Source organism: Elephantulus edwardii, unplaced genomic scaffold (genome assembly GCF_000299155.1).
Source record: "Elephantulus edwardii isolate Elephantulus edwardi_28Jun2011 unplaced genomic scaffold, EleEdw1.0 scaffold00062, whole genome shotgun sequence".
NCBI classification, from domain to species: domain Eukaryota; kingdom Metazoa; phylum Chordata; class Mammalia; order Macroscelidea; family Macroscelididae; genus Elephantulus; species Elephantulus edwardii.
This window is the reverse complement of record NW_006399812.1, coordinates 3418965-3442289: the sequence shown is the minus strand read 5'-3', so window position 1 is coordinate 3442289 and position 23325 is coordinate 3418965. Positions and strand designations below refer to the sequence as shown.

Genomic DNA, 23325 nt, shown 5'->3' with positions numbered 1-23325 from the left:
ATGTCCGTGCGCGGCCGCCGGCTCCCGGCGCGGGCCGGCGCGGGTCTCCCCTGGCTGCTGTGCTGCATCGCCCTGCTGTCCCCAGCCGCGGGGTACGTGATCGTGAGCTCGGTGTCCTGGGCCGTCACCAACGAAGTGGACGAGGAGCTGGACAGCGCCTCCACCGAGGAAGCGCTGCCCGCGCTGCTGGAGGACTCGGGCAGCATCTGGCAGCAGAGCTTCCCGGCCTCGGCGCACAAGGAGGACGCGCACCTGCGGCCCCGAGCCAGCCCCGGCCGCGCCCGGCCGCCTCCGGGGCCGCCCCGCATGTTCTCCTACCGGCGCGAGGGCGCCAGGGCGGTCAGCACCCCGCCCAGCCCGAGCCTGCGCCCCGGGACCGCCCGCTTCCTGGCCCACTCCAACGCCTGGGGCTGTCTGGCCACAGTGTCCACCCAGGAGAGGGTAAGCCACCCGGACTCGGGCAGGGATTCGCGCTTGCAGTGCCCGGGGGACAGCGGGCTGCAGGTGTCTGTCTGCCCCGCAGTAGCCTGGCAATCAGGCGATGTGGACTTAAGGCGAGGATCTGCTAGCGATTCACTCACATCTTCTCTACCTAGCTCCAAAGAGGTGCCAGGTGGGCTAGCCTGAGTCATCTACACCACATAAAGAATAGAACCAGATTACGCTTGACTGCCTTAGCAAAGTAAAGGGTGGGAGGGGACGCAGAATCTGGGGCTTCTTGCTAGGTTGTTGGAGACTGAAATGTTGTCTTCTGATGGGTAGTTAAAGGTTGCCTACAAATAAACAGCACCTGGCCAGAGACCTGGACGAAGGAAGCCCAAGCACACCCTCCTCACAGCACACTGTCCAATGAACCCCAAACTTCCCCTCACCTGCTGGCCAGAAACCGAGGCAGACGCGTCACCACTGCAGCCTGTGTGATATTTGCATAGTTATAAATTGCACTCAAGAATTTTTCTAGAAAATACATGTAGGGTGGGAAGTGTGTGCATGCTGGGATGAGCTGAGATCAGCTGCAGTTTTTACTGGGAAGTTTGCAAATGCTTTGCTCACCTGTTAGACATGATTCCATCCTGAGTTGAGATGAATGTATCATGAGGATGCAACGCCCATAAACATACATCTTTCAGAAGTCTCTGAGATTGTTGACATAGATGTCAGGGTTTGAAGTAAATATATTCATGTATGTTCGGAGCTCTTGTGGTATTATCCATAGGAAGTTGTGCTGATAACGCCAAGGTGACACCTCTCTGGCACTCTGGATCAACCAGCAGCTCCTGCTTAAGAGTTGGACAGTCTCCTTTCTTGCAATTTACAGCCTCTGGAAACCCACTGGAGAGCCAGCTATGAATCTGTTCTGATTCTATCACAATGAGTTTGAGTTTTTAAAGAAATACATTTTACCTTCAGACATCACTTTCATTACTTTGCTGTTAGCCAACATTTAATAGCAATTCAAAATTGACTTTTAATAGCAATTTAATAAATTCAGAAAACACTTAAAATGCCTGCAAAATTTAGCTCACGATCAGCTGTGGGCTGGAAGCTTCTTATTTAATTCAATCAGGAGCTGGTGGGCGGGCCTTTGTATTTAAAAGTTGGTTGGGCCCAGAGGGCCTACAGCTGTCTGGCCTGGTGTGTTTGGGAAGAACATTGTTCTAAGCAGTACAGCACTGGTCTGTCAATTTACTGTACTGAGGTAACTCAGGGTTGCTGAGATGGTGGATACTGTGCCACTGATGTGTCAAATACCATAATGGTTACCCATGGACAGTGTTTGTTGGAGCTCCAGATTAAGACAGAGTAGGAAGCAGAATTGGCATCCACTTCATAAACAACATGCCTTTGGAAACACAATAAGCATTAGAGAAATGACAATAGTTTTAGAACAGGGTTCAGATCTTTTGTTCCAAGGGTTGCTGTGAGTCATACTTAACTTGACAGCACTTAATAACAATAACAACCTTGTATAATGCAAAGCATGACTCTGGACAATGTGTGACAAAGGGGAAAACAGAACCTGTGAGTGAAGTTTTGCTTCTATTCTCAAAGATTCCTTAATATGTTGTTTTCTCTAAAGAATTTATGTATACATTTGAAAGCCTCCCTTATCACAATTTTCCACACTTTTGTCATACAAACTTCAAAGGCAAAGAATCCCCCTGGGATTGATCTCAGTAACAGCTAGCTTTCCTCTTTTAACAGGAACACTCCTCAAAAGGAAGATTGGGAAGGTTTAAACAGCAGGGTTTAGGAAAACCCTAGATGTCAATGTGTTTTTGTATGTCTGAGACAAACACCCACCCTGAAAGAAAATCATGGAGGGGGGGAATGCTATTTCATATTTCTGTGACTTCCCTTAAACGAAAAGTGTAACAGAACCACTTTCTATAACTTTCTGGGTCCTAAAATCATACATTATTGATTGTTGTTGTTATTGTTGTATGCCATGGTAGTCAGAACTGACTCATAGCTGACCCTCCAGCAGGTTTGGGGGAGCTGGTGGATTCAAATCGTGTGCCTTTGCAACACAGCTTCTTACCACTAGGCCACCAGAGTTCCCTACAATTTAATAAGTGATGAGTAGTAAGAGGGTGGTGTGGTCTAATAATAGTAATAATAAAAACAGAAATTCCTGAAGTCCAAACACCAGACCAAATGTTAAAGTGGAAATTCCATTCTATTCCTGAAGTCGTAATTTTTGAGGACAGCAGTGACGGGCAAGGGGGTACCCGTGGAGCTTGGATGAGAAGTTTAAACACTCTCCCATCAGTCTCATCGCCTCTTCCAAAAATTGCGTTCCGTTTCATAAAATACGCCATCAAAGTCACTGTGACGTCATGCTCCCTCGTGCCCCTGATGTTATATATTTCTTGGCTGGGGACACAAGTTAAGCTCTAAGCAAAGGTCACCTCATATTGACTGTCTTTTCTGGTGGTTGTCAGATCCAGGGGCTCCCTTTTGGAAACTGCCTGCCCATCAGCGATGGTCCCATCAACAACAGCACTGGGATTCCTTTCTTCTACTTGACAGCCAAGGACCCCACTGTCAGCGATCTGTTGAAGAACCCCATGGCCTCACTGACGCTGCCCGAGTCGGAGGCAGAGTTCTGCAGGTGGGTGACCTCGGCAGGTCCTCGTTCTTGTGAGTGCTCCCATAGGTCCTGGGAAGGTGGTGCCAGAGAGGTAAGAGGCTGGGCTCCCCTCTGGCTCACATGGCCTTTATCAGAACCCTGCAATTGTTAAAAACTGAAATGTAAACTGGTATCTCCACCAACTTGAAGTGGGAAGAGTATACCCTGGGATCCAGAGAAATAGAATTCCACCACTCACCAAGCTGTGAGATTAGTGGAAAAGTTATTTAATTTCTATGAGTTTTAGTATTCTGATCTGTCTAAATAGGAATAACAGTTTCTATTTCATACAATCTGCTTCTTCTTGTTGAAACATGTTAATTGGTATTCCATTAAATCCTGGGGCCTTATTTTTTGCCAGTGTCTTCAGTGCAGCCTGAACTCCTTCCTTCAGTGGTTCTTCTTGTAATTGGTGTCAGTTCCAGATTCCTCCAATTATTAGTATCAATCAATTCTTTTTGATACAGTGACTCTGTGTATTCCTGCCATCTTCTTTCAGTGCTTCCTGGGTCATTCAAGATTTTGCCATAACATCCTTCAGTATAGCAACTCGAGGCTTGAATATGTTTTTCAGTTCCTTCTGCTTGAAATGGGCATGTTCTTCCCTTATTTTTCTGACTCCAGCTCTTTGCACATTTTTTTGTCATACTTTGCTTTGTGTTCTCAGCATGGATGGTGAGGCAGGATAGGGCAGAGTCTGGTCTGCTCTTCATAGGGTTACTGTGAATTGTAGTCAACTTGATGGCTCCTAAGAACAACAGCAACCTCAGAGGATAGGGAGCTCTTGTGGACTAGAGAGTCAAGAGTTGTGCTGCCAAATCAAAGGCAAATAGTTCAAAACCACCAGCTGCTCCATGGGAGAAAGATGGGCAGTCTCCTCCCATGTGATTTACAGGCTCTGAAAAACCACCACTACTTATGAGGCATGGAAATACAAGCAGGATACCTTTGGTGGGTACCACGGACCTAGGTGAGTTAATGGTAGCTCTTGTTGCTATGAAGTAGGGCAGAGCAAGGTTTGGTGAAGGAAAAGCCAGTAGTTCTTCTCTGCAGCAATACAGTCTATTTTGTGTTTTTCAAATAAATCTCCATCCCACCCTGAGAAATGTGTGCAGTGAAGACCCTGAATCCTTTTATGCACTTTCAAAAATCTCACAATAAAAAGCTTTCTGAGGATATTTAAGCAAAAATGGAATGTTAATCATGACTCCTTGTTCTCAATTAAAAATGCCCAGCTTGGAACAGAATCGCGCCAGGGAGATGGCTGCAGTTGGCTGGGAAGGAGCTGCAGAAGGGAGACTTGCCAGGAGGCGGGACCTGTAGCTTTGAGATGCTCACTGTGAAGCCCCAGGCACTTTACCTGTAAGAGGCAGAGATGCTTTCCAAATGATGGCATTCCTCCCAGCTCTCAAATCCTATTCTTATTCAAGGCATACATTAACCAAGCGAATTTGTTACTTCTTTTTTTTTCTTAAATTTGTTACTTCTTATGGAGGATACTCAAAACAACAGTAAACTGCAGCCGGTATGAGACCTTGTGGATCCCAAGCTGCAGTGGCTGGCAGAGACTTGGCTGAATGCAGCTGCAGACCCAGTTTCTCAGTGGGTCGTGGCAAGAAACCAGGACAAATAATGCTTCCTTTTTCATGGATTATTCTTGGCCAGTCTTGGTCAGTCAAACTGTCTGTTAATGGAAGTATATTCTCAAGACACTGTTCTAAACTTGTCAAGTATTTGCCTACCCTGGACATCGAAGCACGCACCTTCATGTCTGCGCTATAAGTTGTGGCTTCTCAGTCCCAGAAACCAGAACACACCTGCTCTGGGAGACATCACTTAGGTTCTGGGAAGGAAGGGGATGTCAGTACTGACAGGCTGGAGCTGAAAGTTGAGGATGGGAAGAAAGTCCATGCAGGAGATGTCCTCAAATGGAGCCTGATTGCAGCGTGTCCCCTTGGCCCCTGATAACCAGTCTTGCCTCTGTGATCTTGAGCCCTGCCTTCAGGTCTTCAAGTTTGGACACCCACAGAAAGTACAGACATCTGGGTAATAATTAGATGGGGTGGGCAAGGCTACTCATGGCCAGAAGTGACAACCTAGACCCTCCCAGTCACCTGAGAGCTGCCAAGGGCTTCTTGGCACATCTGTGGCACTAGCCTGAGACAGGAAGAATGAGCCACCACCCTTTGGTACCCCTAAGCCTCCATCCTCATGTTGAATTCTTATTCCACAGCACTGCTACTGCCTTATAATGTTCAAGCTCCTAAAACAGCAAAATACCACTTTAAAAGGTCCAAAACTAAGTTTAGCTTAAGTAGGCATCATGCTTCAAATCAAAGGTTACCAGACAGTGAGATTTTCATTATGACCCCAGAACTAATACATTTGCTCCCATAGACGCATGCCTGAGTTTATTGCTGTTTGATTCCCTGCCCTTTGCAGGTCCTGTGCTTTGCAGATTAAAGGTTCATGGGAACCCTGTATTGAGTAAGTCTGATGGTGCTATTCTTCCAACAGCATATGCTCCCTTCATGTCTATGGCTAATTCTCACCGTATTGCAAACTTTTAACATCATGCGTAAAATCTGGGTGACTAGCTTTATTGTGATGTTTGCTTCATTGTGGTAGTCTGGACCCAAGCCCTGAATACCGCTGAAGTCTATCTGGATATCCCGTGTAAGCCCAGCCCCATCTGCATAAGGTTCACTTGCCGAGTTCACCATTCTGTTTTAGGTTTGGTGATGTTGAGCACAGGATGGGGGAGTTCTGGTGGCGAAGTCCATAGGGAGTTGTGCTGCTAACCCAAACTCTTGGCTGTTAGAGTTCAACTTCAACACCACGGGAGAAAGCAAGCAACCTCCTCCTGTGCAATCTGCAGCTTCAAAAGCCCAATGGAGGGTCCTCTATGAGTCGGTCCTGACTGGACAACAAGAGGAGGAGGGAGTGATTGGGCAAGAGCAGGGCTCAGGTTCCAGGCCTTTCATATCCCACCCAGCAGGGGGAGCCACACAGCACTCATTTGTCGTGATGGTGGCAATAAATCAAGACTTGTCCTCCAAGGAGTTAGGCTGTACTCAGAAAAAGGAGTGTTGCCTTCATTCTTGAAACAGGTTCCCTTCAAAGCTCCTGGGAATAACACTTTTATCACGTTATCCAGAGCAGTCTGTGTACTCAGGGTTTTTTGCTGGTGCTGTGCAACTAGACAGGGCATGAGTCTTCACTGTCTCATCCTTGGTGGGCAGACAAAAGCAAGGTGGGACCTTTCCACAAGATGCATCTGCAGGGCTCCAGGCTGTGCTGGGCCAGAGGAGTCCTCAGAAGGTGAATGATAATCCTGTGTGCTCCATGCACCCTCCTCAGCAGATACAGGCAGAGAGGGAGCTGCATGGGGCACTACATGGACAGGACTTGCTGCAGAGCCATTTCCTCCCCAGTGGGGCAGCCCTGGAGAGAAAATGATTCAGCTACAAGCCTCCCTTTAGGGATCTCCACCTTCACCCACAGGACACAGCCTGGGAGACCCAGCAATTCAAGCAGAAGCAGAATTCAGGTGGGGAGGCTGAGAAGGTGGAAAGTCCAGCAGAGGAGGCAGCTGTTGTTTCTCTGAGGAAATCTGCTACAAAAGACAGTTCTTATTTGTGTGTTTAATAAACAGATCACATCCCAACCAACCCAGAACCTACAGGCGTGCCTGCCTTGTCTTAAAATTGTTTGTTTCCAACCCATTGTGTGCTGTTATTCTGTTGACTCTGTTGGTGTGATGCTTTAATTTAATTAGATGACTCAGAAGTGAGAATCTATTTCCCAGCTCAAGATGAGAAGTCCAGACTGAGACTCTAGTTTATAATAGGTTCACTTGCATTTAGCTATCTGCTCCTCCTGTCATTTCCCTTCCTCTTCAGCATGCATGGAGTCCCTGGCTAGTACAAATGGTTACTGTGCTCAGCTGTTAATGCAAAGATTGGAGGTTCAAGTCCACTCTGAGATATCTTAGAAAAAAGCTTCATGACCTACTTCTGAAAAAACCCAGCCACTGACAGGCTTTGTCAGTTGGATAGCTCTACTCTGACACACATGGAGTTAACATGAGTTGGAACTGATTTTGCAGCAGCCACTTTTGTTCACTATACACAAACATGCACAGATGCCCCTGCAAATAAATTCATTCAGCTCAGACCAGAGGCTCAGTTGTGTGGAAATTCAATAAATACCACCTGACCCAGCCTATCACCCAGGAGATTTTTCTTTTGTTGTAGAAGCTTTTCTTGGGGAGCATGTAGACTGAAATGTCCAGGCTTTCATTTGCTTCTTTTTAGCGAGCTCAGACAAAGGCTCTATTGGCTTAGTGGTAAGGAATTGCACTGTTGATGCAAAGGTACATGGTTCGAATCCACCAGCGGCTCTGTGGGAGAGGGATGAGCCATCTTCTCTCGTCCAACTGCCTCTGAAAACCCACTGTAGGGTCAGTTATGGGCCAGTTCTGACTCGACAGCACACAACAACAACAACAGGCACGTGCTCAGGACCAGAGCAGCAGTCTGCTTGATGATGTTAAACCATCTCATTTTGAAGATGCTGAGGAAATAAAAAAAGATTTGTGAGATACTTTTTCTAAAGTGAAAAAGGGTCATCAGTCGTTTAGAAAGTTCTAGGTTCCTCAGACTGAGTTTGCCTTCAAGAAAATCAGTATAAAATACTGTCCCTTTTTCCTCAAAAGACTTCTCATGAAAAGCTGTGCATCAGCCCCTCCCTTCACTCCTCTGACGTGAAGCAATCCCTGCCCTACACTAGAACAGTGGCTCTTGTTACAGTGTTCATTGACTAGACTTGAGTATGCTTTGAAATTCTTGGGTAGTGTTAATGTGCTTGGTTGATAACTGAAAAGTTGGAGATTCAAATCCATCCAGAGGCTTCTCACAGAAAGGCACGACAACCTGCTCCCAAAAAAAATTAGCAGCACACGTCCACTATCACATCTGGGGAAATGCCACAAGTCACACTTAGTGGTAACCAATTGTTACCATGATTTTAAATCATGAGACATTAAGCTTTTCCTGTGCGAAGGGCTCCAGTTTCAAGGGCAAAGTGCCCAGCAAAGAATGGATTGATATCACGTGGGCATATACAATATAGACTAGAAGCCTTTAAAAAATTACAATCCCACTTGCTTGGAGGAGTAAATATCTCCTAGACAATTCAACACACAACCAAAATGTATCGTTTTTACTTAAGCATTTGGCATGATTTGCTTGGACAGAGGTACCTGCACTATCCTGTGAGCAGCCTTATATTGTGTGAGCATAGAGACAGGGAGGAACTCCTTCAGTGAAGCAAGCTAACTGAGCAGAGTACTCCAGTTAGACAATAAAGGAGAAAGAGAGGTGGGTTCAATGCAGTGAGAAGAATTTGTCTGAATTATGTTCAAATGATCAGTGGAAAGTTGTTGCTGTTGTTAGGTGCCATCAAGTCATGTAAGATTCATAGCAACCCTATGAACAAAAGATTTGAATCCTGTTCTATCCTGCACTATGCTGCCCATTGCAGCAGTCACCATGTCAATCCACCTGGTTGAGGGTCTTCTCCTTCACCGACCCTCCACCCTTGCCAGCATCATGTTCTCCAAGGAATAGCTCCTCCTAACAACATGCGCCGAGTGAGGTGAAACCTTGTCATTCTTGCCTCCAAAGAGCACTCCGACTGCACCTTCTCCAAAGACATATTTGTTCCTTTGGCCATCCTTGGGATGTTCAGTGATCTTCTCCACCACCATGGCTCAAAAATGTTGATTCTTCTTCTGTCATCCTTATTCATTGTCCAGCTCTCAGATGCACAGCAAGTAATTGGAAAGAATATAGCCTGAATCAGACACACATTAGTCCTCAAAGTGATATTATTGCTCCAGAATAATTTTGGAGAGGCCCCTAACAGCAGATTTTCCCAGTGCAATGCATCTCCTTATTTCTTGGCTACTGGTGCCAAGGGTGTTGATTGTAGATCCAAGATGAAGCTGTTGGCAGTTTCATTGTCCTCTCCATCCATCAGGACACTGCCTATCGGTCCCGTGGTAAGAATCTTTGTTTTCTTGATATTGAGATGTGATCCATAAAATTAAAATAAGTCCACAGGAAACAAGATATGATCTTTAATCAATCCTGAATTTCAAGATCATCTTAAGAATAGGTTTGAGGCAGTGAACATGACTGATCAAAGATCAGATGAGTTATGGGATGATATCAACAATGTCATCTGTGAAGAAAATAAAAGGACATTACAAAAACAAAGGAGAAAGGAAAAAAATGGGTGTCTGAAAAGACTCTAAAGATTGCACTGGAGCATCAAGAAGCCAAAACAAAAGGAAAACAATGGAGAGTAGAACCTATAAATCATGAACTTCAATGTCTGGCTAAGGAGCCTTCTAAGAAAGATTGTAAAGGGCCACACGATTTCTCCTATGTAGTGACAGTAAAACGTGGGAGCAAAGAGATGGGATGAGAAAGAGGCATGACACATAGACCTCCAAGCAGAAGCTGAAGAGACAAGGACTTTCATCCAGAACCTGCAGAAATGAAAGCCAGTACTCTTGAATTTGGACTTCCCAACTGTGAGAAAAGTAATTTCTTTCTAATTCCTTATATTTTTTATTATGACCTGAATGAAAATGTACAGTGCATATTGGTCTTTCATTCAATTGTGCATACACATTTTTGTAACAGTAACTACATTACCCACAATGTAATCACAGCTTTCCCGTTGCCTGTGCTTCTCCTGTCCACTGATTCTTCTGAGCTTTCTCCTTGGGCCCATGCTTCCTGTTGACCTTCTGTGGCTGGTTATTCTAAAGAGTGAGGGCCCCCTTGATGTTACTGGTCACTTTGTTGGCCTGTGTATTGCTTGGCTAAAAGTAGAGTCACACGGATGAGTTTTGTTGCAGATTTGAAAGATGACTAAGGGCCATAGTATTATTGGGGGTCCCACCAGTGTATTGTGCCAGTAAATCTGACCTTTTTTATGTTTTATGAGAGGTGGGGTGTTTTTTTTTTAATAAGTGTTTTTTAGAGCTCTCTCCTTGTGGTATTTCTGTTCTAGGAACACTGTAACAAAAACAGATGGTGAGGGGAGGCTTGGCTTCATTTATGCCAAGAATACTAGCTAAGTGCTTAGAGTAATGACTACAAACAATTCAATTACTGTGTACTGTTTAATTATTTTTTTTTCTATGCAGAAAATAAAGAGATTCTGGAAATGTAGCCTCATAACTTACTCTCCACCTCCCTTCACATCCTCTTCTTTTTAAATGGTTTTTGTAGGGAGAAAAGATTCTTTGTATGATTAATGAAAAACCTCTGCCCAGCCTAATTCCACATGCAGGCTCTGGGATTTGTTATCCTAGAGCTGTGTTTGAAGATGCTGTGTTCAGTCGTTCTCTAGATGAGCTTGATTAAGTGAGCGCACGGAATTAGGACGTGCCTGCATTGACTTGCCTGCTAATAACCAAGCCATGTCTCCTCCTGGACTCTCTGTCCACCTAAGATGTGATACAAATCCTAGAATATAGGGCCCAGCCCAAATCAGAGACACAGAATGAATTCAATTTCTCTTCCCTGAATCTAGTTTGTTCCCCTTGACGACAACATATAAATCTTCTCAATAAATTGCTCTCTGTCCCAATTTGTGGTTTCTCTTCTCTTTTGCCTACACCGTCTGCATTCCTAGAGCTACTATTAGTCTGAGAATCTTCTGGTGGTGGTTATACCATTATATATTATGTATTTTATGATATAAAATATTATATATATATTACTATCATTAGTCTGAGTATCTTTTGGTGGTGGTTATACCATTATGTATATTATATACTATGTATTTTATGATATAAAATACTAGATAGATAGATAGATAGATAGATAGATAGACAGATAGATAGATAGAACTACCATTAGTCTGAGTGTCTTTTGGTGGTGGTTATACCAGCACGTAGGAACTGACTCCACTGGGTTTTCAGAGGCAGTTTAATCACACAGGAGATTGCCCATCTTCCTCCCATGGAACAGCTGGTGGATTTGAACCATGTGATTTTAGGATTGCAGCGCAGTCCTCACCTCTAGGTCACCAGAGCTCCCTTAATTTGAGTATTTTTTTAAAGAGTTGTCTGAGAACTCAGCCCAGAGAAAGGTCGCTGAGCAGGATTCTGTGTATTCTCCTCTGCCTCCTTCATATGGCTAATTTTTTAGGGGTCTGCAGCCACTAAGCTGTCCTTAGTTTTGTTTCAGCCTAGGAAGTTTCACCTCCATGGTTCTCATCCATTTCAGGAATCCACTAACGACTCTAGTTCCTTTGTCCTTAGGGTTGCTTTTGCTCACTCATCTAAATGTCTCTCCCCAGCCAGTGCCAGCTTTCTGTGTCTCTTCCCCTGTGCTTCCCTAGATCCCTGCAGTTCTTTGCTGTTGGGTTTTATCAAGTTGATCTCAACTCGGTGACTCACTGTGACCCTGTGACAACCAAACAAACCCAGTGACGCGCACCATCCCTGCCACCAGTGCTGTGCGTAAGCAGCTACTGTGTCCGCCTGGCTCGGTGAGGGTCTTCCTCTTTTTCACTGACTCTCCAGTTTGCCACAGGTGTCCTGGTGGCTTAGTGGAAAGGAGCTGGGCTGCCAGCCCAAAGTCATGGGTTGAAAGCCATCAGCTGCTTGGAGGAAGAAAGATAGGCAATCTACCACCTCTGAGAACGCACTGTGCAATGTCCTGCCTCTGACAGCCCACTGGAGAGTAAGATATGAGTCGGTTGCAACTCAGTGGTACATAACAACGACTTCACCAAGCACAATATTCTTCTTACTGGTAACACTTCCAGAAGAAGTGAGGGGAAGTCTCCTCATCTTGCCTCTGAGGAGCATTCTGGGTGTACTTCTCCCAATCAGATTTAGTCATTCTTCTAGCAGTCCGTATCGTAGTCAATATTCTTCACCAACATTATACTTCAAATTCATTCATTCTTTCTCAGTCTTCTTCATTCATCGTTTGGCTTTCTGATGTGTATGAGGCCATAAAAAATACTCTAACTTGGAACAAATGCATCTTAGTCCTCAAGATGACATCTTAGCTTCCAACATCTTGTTAATCCTGCTTTTTTTCACAGTTCACTTGACTCAGACTCACGATGACCCTACAGGGCCGAATAGAACTGCCCCACTGTGTCCAGGGATGTAAATCTTTATGCAAGAAGGGAGTGTGTCAGAGACCATGAAACTGACTCAAGATAGAGCAGGGTTCAGAGCTGTCATACAGAGGGTCGCTATGAGTTCTAAGTGACTCGACAGCACATAACAACAAGAGGAAGTCCACGTAGTATAACCAAGGCAGAGGAAAATACTGAAAGGTACACAAGAGTGAAAGATAATTAACATCAATATTATTACATATAGAATCCAAGACACAACAACAATAGCATATGAGTGAATACATATGTTGTTATATAAGCTGATCAGGGTTGGAAGGAATATTGGGGTAAATCCATGAGCTTATACAGGTTTGGAAGTGCATATTTCTAAATATATATTTATACATGTTGCAAACATATTCATGTATTAAATAGATTTTCTCAGGGGACTGAGCCATGAAAACCTCTTAGCCAAACACCTGGACTAAAACACTAGATTTGAGTAAATGGGGACCATGGTTGTAGAGAGTATCTAGGTTGATTGGAATAACAGTTAATAAAGACAATGCTCTACTTTCTGCTTTGGTGACTAGTGAGTGTTGTTATGTGCTATCAAGTGAGAAACAACGAATAGCTAGCTGTCCCGTCAGTGGGTTTTCAGAGGCTATAAATCACATGGAGGGGATTACCCATCTCTCTCCCCCAAAGTAGTTGGTGGATCCGAACCTTGTGACTTTGGGATGACAGTACATCTCATTACCACCAGACCACCAAAGCATCCTGAGTCTTAACAAATTGTATGAAGCCATCCAAGTTACAACTCTGTCTCTCTCAATCTGGAGCAACAGTAAGTGAAGAAAAGCACGATTCAAGGGAACAACTCCCAGAAAAGAACCAGTAGACCAGTGAACCACAGGCTCCGCTGCCGTGATGCCAGAGCCAGCTGATACCCGGCTGCCACCACAGTCCTCTGATACCAGTCACAGTAGAAGGCACTCTGTTAGAGTGAGATGGAAAGGCAGAACAAAACTCAGCTTCAGAGAAAATTCTAGACTTACTGATCTCGTAGGACTAGTGGAGGCCCTAAAACTACGACCCTTGTTGTTATGTGCCATTGAGCCGAGTACAACTCATGATGACTGATCTGCACCCCATCCTATCCTGTGCCCTCCCATCATCTCTGACACACTTGAGCCCCTGGCTGCAATCACCGTGTCAATGGCCCTTCAACATTGTAACTTTGACAGAACTGATGCCACTCGGAGAACACTTCTGAGCCACATAACAGACAGGCTTACACAGTGAATAACACTGAGGAGGGGCTAGCTCCTCAGAGCAAATGACAAAGACTGAAAGAAAAGCATTTCCCGAAAAGCAGTGTTCAGAAGGCAGGAAATCGAGGTGAAGGAAAATGGGTAGCCCAGAGTGGAAACAGGAAACCTGCTGACACATTTGGGGATGACAACCAATGTCACAGAGCCGTCTGTGTAAATTGTTGAAGGGAAACTGATTTCACTCTATTAAACATCTTTGGTTTTTTTTTTTAAGTTGTGATTTTAGTGAACATTTACGAAGGGTTTGGATTTTCATCCATTCATTGGTATGTATTTTTCTCTCTGTCCCCCTCCCCTAATTAACTTCTTTTCAATAAATAAATAAAAATCATTAAATTACAATGTGAAAAATTCCTCTCACAGAGACACTGTTGGGCCCAGATGGCTTACATTTTCAAACGGATGATCCACAATTTCCTGTAAATGGAAAAGTCTTGTTCAAGCTGAAAAAGACTCACTTCAGCCCATTTCATTGGGCCATTTTGTCTTTTGTTTTAAATAGAATCTTTAGTATTCCAGGTGAATGTGATATCATGCCTCTAATACATGGTCTTTGCACACAGAAGAAACATCGTTGACCCAGAAGATCCTCGATGTGTGCGGTTAACACTCACCGGCCAGATGGTTGCTGTCTCTCCAGAAGAAGCAGAATTTGCCAGACAAGCCATGTTTTCAAGGTCTGTACATGCGCTCGAGCTGATTTTCCCAGGAAGACTCAGTCATGAAAAGCAGAGGTCTGGGCTGTGATTTTTGATGCCTCTGATACAATGACGGTGATTGGTCAGTGCAAAGTCTTGAAATAAAAATAACTGACCCATCATTCAAATCAACAAAACACACATTTCCAATTCCTCCAGTATCAGAGCTCTGGTGGCCTAGTGGTAAGGAGCTGAAATGCTAACCTGAAGCATGCAGTTCAAGTCCACCAGCTGCTCCACAGGAGAAAAATGGGCAGTCTCCTACTGTGTGATTTACAGACTCTGAAACCCTGCTGGAGGGTTAACTCCAGGGTCAGCTCTGATTCAATAGCACATCACAACAGTATAATATTACTCCTGGTTATATTATAGGCGTTTAGATTTTATGTGTTATTTGGCATTATTTTGTAGATTATTTTGGGGGGGGTTGGAAACATTCAAAATTTTCCCATATAAATGAATTGTCATTAATTTGCTCTGTTGCTTTACACCGTTTCTGGTTATGAAAGGTTCCTTGGGAGTGCTCTACTCTCAAACAACTCAGGGAAACCTATCTAAGTGTGGCTTTCTGCCCCCTCCTCCCACCCCTTAACCTACTTACTGAATCAGATTCTCTGGAAATAGGATTCATTCTAAATCTTTAACAGCATGCCCCAGGAAACCATTATGCATTCTAAAGGTTCAGAGCCACTTCTACAGAGTGAGGGGGTGGCCCAGGGTGGGAGTCAGAGCTTGTGAAGGTAAGGTGATGTTCAGATGTATGATTAATCAGTCAGTCTAAGTAATAGGGATGTATAGGGATGTAAGTAATAGGGTAATAGGGATGTCCACGAGGGGCAGTTTATAATAGAAGCTTAGAGGTGGACAAGGAGTTAAGAAGGGGATGCCCATAGAGAAGTGTAGGCAATGAAAACAGACAGACTGGTCTCACTTAGTGGATGAGTCACATCCAGGCAGACACTAAGTTGAACTAGTCATTCATGACCCAGGCAGATGGAAACAATCAAATAAGTAATAAGCATAATTACAATAATGGAAGCTAAGTTTCTCATGGCCACATGGCTGTTTGATGCCATTGAGTCAGTTCCAGCTCTTAGAGACCTTGTGTACAACAGAACAAAGCACCGCCCAGTCTGGTGTCCTCCTCACAACCACTGCTTTGCTTCAGCCCATTGTTGCAGCCATTGTTCCGATCCATCTCATTGATGGTCTTTCTCTTTATTGTTGACCTTCAACTTGAACAAACATGATGCCCTCCTCTGGTGACTGGTCCCTCCTGACAGCTCTTCACCTTGATAGAGGAGAGGAACGCTTACTATCCTCATTTCTCAGGAGCACACACTTCTAACGGGGCACTCTGACTGCCCTTCCTCCACGACAGATGTCTTTGCTCTTCTGTCAGTCCATGAGATATCCAATATTCTTCATCAGCACCACGACTCAAAGGCATCAGTTCTTTGGTGTTCCTCATTCACTGCCCAGTTTTCACATGCATATGAGTTCACTGAAAATACCATGGTTTGGGTCAGGAACACTTGAGTCCTGAAGGTGACATCTTTCTAAGTGTATAAAAGGGAAAAACAGAGGAGGAAAAGGAAAAACTAGAATGGCTTAGACCAATGTGCATTCATGATGTTCAATATGGAGAGTGAGAAGTAAACAGAAGTGTGCCTGCATTATTTTCTAACTTGGTCATTCTTCCATTCAGCTGTGTAGCGAGGTGGTGTGTTTCCAAGTGAGCGAGGAATCATAAACCCTTGAGTTCAGTAGGTACATTTCCTCTTTTCCAGATTACAGCAGACAACAGTGTTGCCTAAATTCTCACCAGTACAAAGCAAGTGCTCCTTTTATCCAGTTGCCAATGACTTTAAAAATAATAACAAAAAAAAAACCCCAAATAAACCCCCAACAACTTTTTATTGTGATTTGAGTGAAAGTTTGCAGAGCGTAGTGGTTTTCCACTCAATAACTGAGACATGTCTTCTTTTATGACACTGATTACGGTCCTCACATTGTAGCAGCCCTCTTCCAAAGCAATACTTTCTTTTAAGCCCTCGCTGTCAACCTCCTTGGGGCCCTATAGGCTTTCTCTAACACACCACATGATTTAGGTCATTAGGGAAGTTTGCTACTTCCTGGAACCTAAATCTGTGCCAGTTATGATTACAAAAACTAAACATTTTAAAATAACAATTGTTACCTGCATTCTATGAGTGTTTGTGGTAAACAACATTTGTAAACTTTGTAAATTTTTGAGAATTAAGTCTTAAAAAGAAAAGGAGAAAGTAAACCAGTATATAATACAAATTTTCTTTAAAAAGAGAAAACCTTAAAAGGCTCAGTTACTAATAATGCTGTAACTAATCACTCTGTAATTGAGTATCACTCATTCACTGCCCTCTAGTCAATTCTGACTCATGATCACTCCCCCATGAGGTTTCTGAGACTGTATCAATTACAACAGAGAGTACCCGTCTTTCACCTACAGTGAAGCTGGTGGACTCCAACCACCAGGAGAAGCATTCTTTTGGTTCGCAGCCTGACTGGCGAAGGACTACACCACCAAAGATCCTCAGTTCAGTATAGATTTTAAAGAACAGTTTTGTTGTTGTTAAGTGCTGTTGAATCAAGTAGGTCTCATAGTGACCCTGTGGGCAACAGATGTGAACCCTCTCCTAGCCATCCTTACCATCTCTGATACATTTGAGCCCACTGCTGCAAATCATTGTGTCAGTCTGTCTCATTGAGGGTCTTCCTCTATTTTGCTGGCATTTCCTAGCATGATGTCCCTTTCCAAAGAATGGCTTCTCCTAACAACATCTCCAAAGTATGTGAGACACAGCTTTGCCATCCTTGCCTCTAAGGAATACTCTGCATTTTTTTCCAAACCACATCTGTTTGTTCTTTTGACAGTACCTGGGATATTCAGTAAGTACTCTAACACCACAACTCAAAGGCATCAATTCTTCTGCCATTTTACTCACTGTACAGCTTTATTGTTAGTATTCACATAATCTAAGAAACATTACTTTTAAGCAATTTTAAACTAAATTTTTTATTAATTAATTTTAATGACAGTTTACAGAGACTTTAGATTTCCATTCATTCACTGTTGCACTTTTCTCCCTGCCCAACACCCACCCCCAGTTCTCTCTTCTCTTTGAAAAGTAAAAGAAAAATTCTTTCATTGTTATACAATCCTTCCCCCCAAGTCCACTCCACTATGCAGCCTTCATTTTGAAAAGTAAAAGAAAAATTCTTTCATTGTAAATTTATCGCATATTATCCTATTATTATAATTGATTGTAAGCATTCAGGAGGGCGGTCTATGCATCACACTCGCCTTCATGACACCACTAGTCAGTGTTAGTGCAATCTCTCCTTTGTTCTAACAGGCACCCAGTTATGAGGAAGTGGCCCCGCCAATATGAATGGTTCTTCATGAAGATGAGGATACAGAACATCTGGCTTCAGAAATGGTATGGAGGAGTGTCTGAGATTTCAAGGGAGGAATATTTCAAAGAGGTTCCAACAAAGGCTTAAGGGAGTCAAGAATAGTCTCCAGTATTTGCTTTAACCTGAAAACCTTTGAAATGACGTTTCCAGGCAGGTTATCACCCGCTGTCTCTCTGCTGAAGGGTTCATAGCAACCCTGTCATCCCTTCTGCAGAAAGAAGAAGGATGCACAGGGCTCCCTAGCTTTGAGATTAAACTGGTCATTTGCAAATCCTCAATTCTCACAAGCTCTTCACTTCTATGACCTTTGTTTACATTTTGTATTAAATCCAGACTCACCAAGTTGAGGATCATTGTAGGTTGTCAAAGTGACATGTTGAAACAGTCCTCTTCCATTCTTTAGAAAAACACACTATGACTGTAAGTACAATATGATTACTTTGTATTGTGAGGATATTGTGGTTGCATGCTGTGCCAAAAGCAGTGTTCTGGGTCCAAGCTGGTGGCAATCACTAAAGAACAAAATATACTTCAGGTGATTGTAGAGGACTTTTGGTCTACAGATTATTCACTGTGCTGTTGAGTTGCAAATGCCTTATTAAGACATACTTCCTATGAAGCTTCACACACACACACACTACCTTCACTATACATTTAATGAGCAGAGTGAGAACTTACAAAGATGAGTACACAGCTTTGCTCACTGTAAGCAGGCAGTGGGAGCACATTACACAGGATGGAGTAGCTTTGCCATCAGGTTCCCATATCGCTGCAGTTCACATTTCTGACTAGGGCTGCCCCTCTCAGGCATTAGGAGTGGCATCCAGAATAAGAAGCATCGGATTCTGTGATATGTAGAGACTTCCAGGAGAAAGGAGAGGGTGAATCTGAAAAGGAAGCAGAGAGAATAGCTGAGAGGAGAGAAGGGTGCCCGTTGTTCCTGACCTGTATGCAGCCTTTTACATAGGGTATCTCATTCCAGGCTTACAACCAATAAGACATATGCAATCGTCATCACTCACAGAGAAGTCAAATTCCCAAGTAAGACTCTAGAACTCAGTGTAGAGTTGAGACAGTAGTACCTAAAAGCTGCCTAGCTTTCAGAAGAAGACAAAAAGAATTCTGTAAATGCCCAGGTAGACACTGAGGGAGGAAATGAGTAAAGCAGTCATAAAAAAGAATGATTAGCCTGCCTGGAGATGACTTGCTGCTGCTTTTAACAACAGTGGCAGAAAATTCTCAAGTTATAGTTCTTACTCAATTTAACAGCAACTAAGAACAACATAGATTTGATATGATCTACCAATAATAGGCAGGAGTTCTGCTGGTGTTTGCAAGAAACTACTGCAATTGTGTGCACATTCCAAACCTATATGAACCTGTGTGTCCACATCTGTGACGTCATTACTGGAACCCACCCGGATCTAGCAGACGCCGAGTTTCCTGTCTTTCGATCCTGGCTGCACATTCTCTTGGTGGGTTTGGCTCACTATGGAGCACAAAAACACAAGACCATATCTAGGGTTATATTATTTTAAAAATTAAGGCATGAAAAGAGTTTGAGTCATCAAAGGGTATTTTCAAGTACTGTTACTAAAAACTATAGTAAGATGCATGAAATTTACCATCAGCAAGTACTCAAAGGAGTCTAATAATGGCAATACATACATAAAAGTAGGATAACTTTGAAGGAATTTCATACTTCCAGAATTTAAAGTTATTGCTACGTCCAGTTTAGAGGAAACTTTATTTTCAAATATCCTCCAAAGAAACATCAACTTCAAACTTTCATTTATTGTGATCAAGACAGTGTAGCACTGGCAGAGGCATTCACATGGATCAGAAGGACAGAAGAGAGAGCCTAGAAACCAACCCACACCAGTACAACCACCTGGCATTATAGAAAGTTTCAAAGGCAAGAAAGTCAATAAAGGAAGAATAGTCTTTTGAATAAATGGTGCCAGATCCAGTAGCCATCCATAAGAAAAAACAAAAAACACACCAAACTTTAATCTAAATCTCCCACCCTATGCAAATACTAACTAAAAATATTTCATAGTCCTAAATATAAAAAATCTTCAATCTAAACCTTACCCCCTAATCCAAAGACTAACTCAAAATATTTCACAGTTCTGAATATAAAACTTTGAGGGGGAAAAAAGAGTAAAATAGAAAAATCTAAGCAAAGAATCTTAAACTTGATACATAGAGAATAATCCCTGAAAAGAAAATTTTATAAATTAAACTTCATCACAACTTAAAACCTTTGTGCTTCAAGAGATTCTATTAAGAGGATGAAAATACAGCTTGCAAACTGGGAGCAAATTGCAAACTACGTTTCTAAAAAGGACTAGTATCTATGAAGACTATGAACAGATATTTCACTTTAAAGGACATACAAATGGTAAACAAACCCATGAAAAGATGTTCAACACCACTAGCCTTTAGAAAAATGCAAATCAGAACCACAAACCACTTTTTAATTAAAAGGAAAAAGAGTGACATTACCAACCATTGACAAAAATACAGAGGAACCGAGTCACCTGTCTATGACTGGTGGGAATATTACGTGAACAGCCAGCCACTCTTTAAAAGAAAAAAAATGGAAATTTCTCATAAAAGTAACTAAACAAGCAACTGCCATACATAAAACCCAGCAATTATACTCATGGCAGTTATCCCAAAGAAATAAAACCTTATTATAATTCACAGAAACCAATATGTAAATATTCATAGTAGTTTGATTCAAATAGTAAAAAACTTGAAATAACTCAAATGCTCTTTAATGGGCAAATGGTAACATCATTTGTGATACATCCATCCTGTGGAATATGACGGATCAATAAAAAAGGAAAATTACAGCAACAACTTGGAAGAATCTCAAAAAAATTGTGCTGAGAGAAACCAAACCCAAAATATCATGCATCATATGATGCCATTAATATAACACTTTTTTGAAATGACAAAAATCATAGGAATAGAAGACAAATTAGCGGTTGCCCAGGTAGTTGGGGGCAAAGAAAGTACAGAATCATAAGAGATGTAGCAGTGCTGGAACTCCTCTGTTCGGATGCCTCACTGTCAGTGTCCTGGATGTGACATTGCACCAGAGTTGCCAGGTTTTTTTAAATTGAGTTAAGAATATACAAGACCTCTGTATGATTCCTTTTTGTTGTTTTGTATTACTTCCTAAAACTGTATGTGAATCTCCAATTATTTCAGAATTTAAATTTTTAATTTTTTTAAAACTTAAAGCTTAGCTTAAAGGAGACATAAGCGTTCCCTCTTCCTCCCCCCACCCCTTTCCCAATTGTCCCTAGTAAAATGAGGAACTGAATTATGTGCCAAAACCTTGGAGAAAAGAGGAGACAATACCAGTTATCTTTTGTTAACCATTAATTTATACACTGTGGCAAGAATATGAGACATCTTTAAGTTTTCTAAAGGTATTTTATTTAATGCTGAATACAGATCAATAAGTATACAACAGATTTGCTGTACAGATTCTATATGAAATACTTAGAAGGGAATGATATTGTTAATATTTTGATATAAACATATTGCGTATGTTGGATGTATATAGATATCTAAGATTATACATACTTATTCTCCATGGATGATTACAGTGAAAAACTGTATTCCTGTCTCTTGTTCTAAAAAGTCTAGGAAAGAATTAATCTTGCTTGTCTGCTTGCTTCTGTGACTAAGCTAATTAGAATATATCCTAGCCTAATGTTTTTATTTACAATGATTGTATGTATCCATGAACTTGACTTATATCAAGTAATTCTAATGTTTTCTTGTACATACTGACTCTTTATAAAAGAGTTATCTTTTGTTTGAAACCTATTTCTACATTTTTCCAGAATATCTGACTCATTTTTAATCATTTAACTATCAAATGCTGTTCAGAAAATAAAATCTCTCTAGAGTAATTTGATATTTGATTGTTACAACAGCAAATAAATCCTTGTAAAATTTGAACTGCAATGAAGTCTGTACTCCGTCATGCATGTGGGATGTCAAATCTGTTTTCAAAATAAGATATGTGTGTTTAACCAAAGATTCTTACTGCCATGTTCAATTAAATGAAATTATGATACTTACAGTCCTTTAATGTATTATTACACATTGTTCTTCTGAGGTTTCCAAGAATACAGATGCTGTTCCAATAAATCAGCAGTTAAATTTCAAATAGGAATAAAAAAATCAGCTTGATAACTCTTACTGATGTGATTTCTTCAAGGTATATCATGAGGTTTGGGTTGGGGTTTTGTAGTGGGGTTTTTTTGTTCGTTTGGGTTTGTTGGTTTTGGGGGTTTTTTCCCCAATATCCATAAGCACTTTATTACAGATCTGGGAGAAAAGAGGGAGATCCTTCTCAGAGACTGCCTCCCCATCTGGGAGTGGTCATTAGGCTTTTATACCAGGGTTAGACATCAGCTCACTCAACAATGCACCATTGTTAATAAAATCAAAGAATTTCCACATCTGAAAAAAAAAAAAAGAAAACCACCCAATTCACACATAGGCACCTTTAAACAAGTGACTTACAAAAGAGTTAACACATGACTGCGAAAAACAGGCCCTGAAAAGGTAAAGGCTAACTCAGGAAAGGCACACTTGTCCTCCAGGCAAACATGCAGGTTAAGATCCAATTTACATGTGACTGGGGGGAAACAGTTTCAAAGAGGTAAACACTGATCTAGGAAAAATGCATTTCCTCTCCTGGTAAACTGACAGTTTAAACTACATGACTAAAGAAAGGAAATAAAGAATTCTAAGGCAAAATCACCAGTTTTGCAGGCTGGAGAAAACTGATGTCAGTTTTATAACTATGCATATTCTGAACTTACCACCCTATCATTCCCGGCTCTTTTTATATCAGTCTTATATCCATATGACAAACGTTCTGGGTTGATTCTCAGGGGAGTAGTGTTTCTTTACAAAGCGATTGTATTTTTTTTTATTTTATTTGTGGGTTCCCCATTTGGGAATAGGGGCACAGATTATCTGGCTGCTTCCTGCTGAACAGTGGCATTGAGATGTAGGGGAAGGGGGCCCCACTTTCACTCTTTACTGGTGGCCTTGAGTTCAAGCTGCATGCCTTCTTGTTCAGTTAGAAGATATTTTCGTGGTGTTTTCTGCCCTCTGGACTGCAAGATATGAGTTGAGTTCAGTGGGAGTAGCTGGATGAATTCTGAGGATTCATCCACCTTTGCTTTCTTAGCTGGCAGTCTTATCTCTGGAACAAGGCTCAGGGTTTATGTACACTGAGTGAATTCCATTTCAGTTTCCCAGTGCCTGAAAAAGACCAAAATCAGGTACCAAAAATCAGTTTTAGGATTTTTTAAATAATTTTTTATTATGATTTTAATGAAAGTTTACACAAAACTGTTAGGTCCATAAATTGTCACCCGAAACATCACTGACTCACATGTGCCCACAGCAAGAGTGCTTTATGCTCCAGTACAAACTCCAGCATGTGGGTGTCTACCATTCAATAGAAATGGTAACCCCTGGTGAGGGCACACAAGCCTTTTTA

General features: G+C 42.2%; 1 protein-coding gene across 1 annotated transcript; it reads left to right on the top strand.

The window, feature by feature from the left end:
• Positions 1 to 17867, top strand: CREG2 (cellular repressor of E1A-stimulated genes 2). The gene is made up of 4 exons (XM_006887803.1): positions 1 to 441; positions 2946 to 3115; positions 14190 to 14303; positions 17720 to 17867. The coding sequence occupies exons 1-4, from the start codon at positions 1 to 3 to the stop codon at positions 17865 to 17867; spliced, it is 873 nt and encodes a 290-aa protein (XP_006887865.1).
• Positions 17868 to 23325: the final 5458 nt, after the last annotated feature.

Bases quoted from the DNA above. Each gene is read 5' to 3' on its own strand.
- CREG2 (XM_006887803.1), top strand. From the start codon at position 1: ATGTCCGTGCGCGGCCGCCGGCTCCCGGCGCGGGCCGGCGCGGGTCTC. The intron at 442-2,945 runs GTAAGCCACCCG...GGTGGTTGTCAG, and splicing joins CAGTGTCCACCCAGGAGAGG to ATCCAGGGGCTCCCTTTTGG. The intron at 14,304-17,719 runs GTCTGTACATGC...TTGTTCTAACAG, and splicing joins AGACAAGCCATGTTTTCAAG to GCACCCAGTTATGAGGAAGT.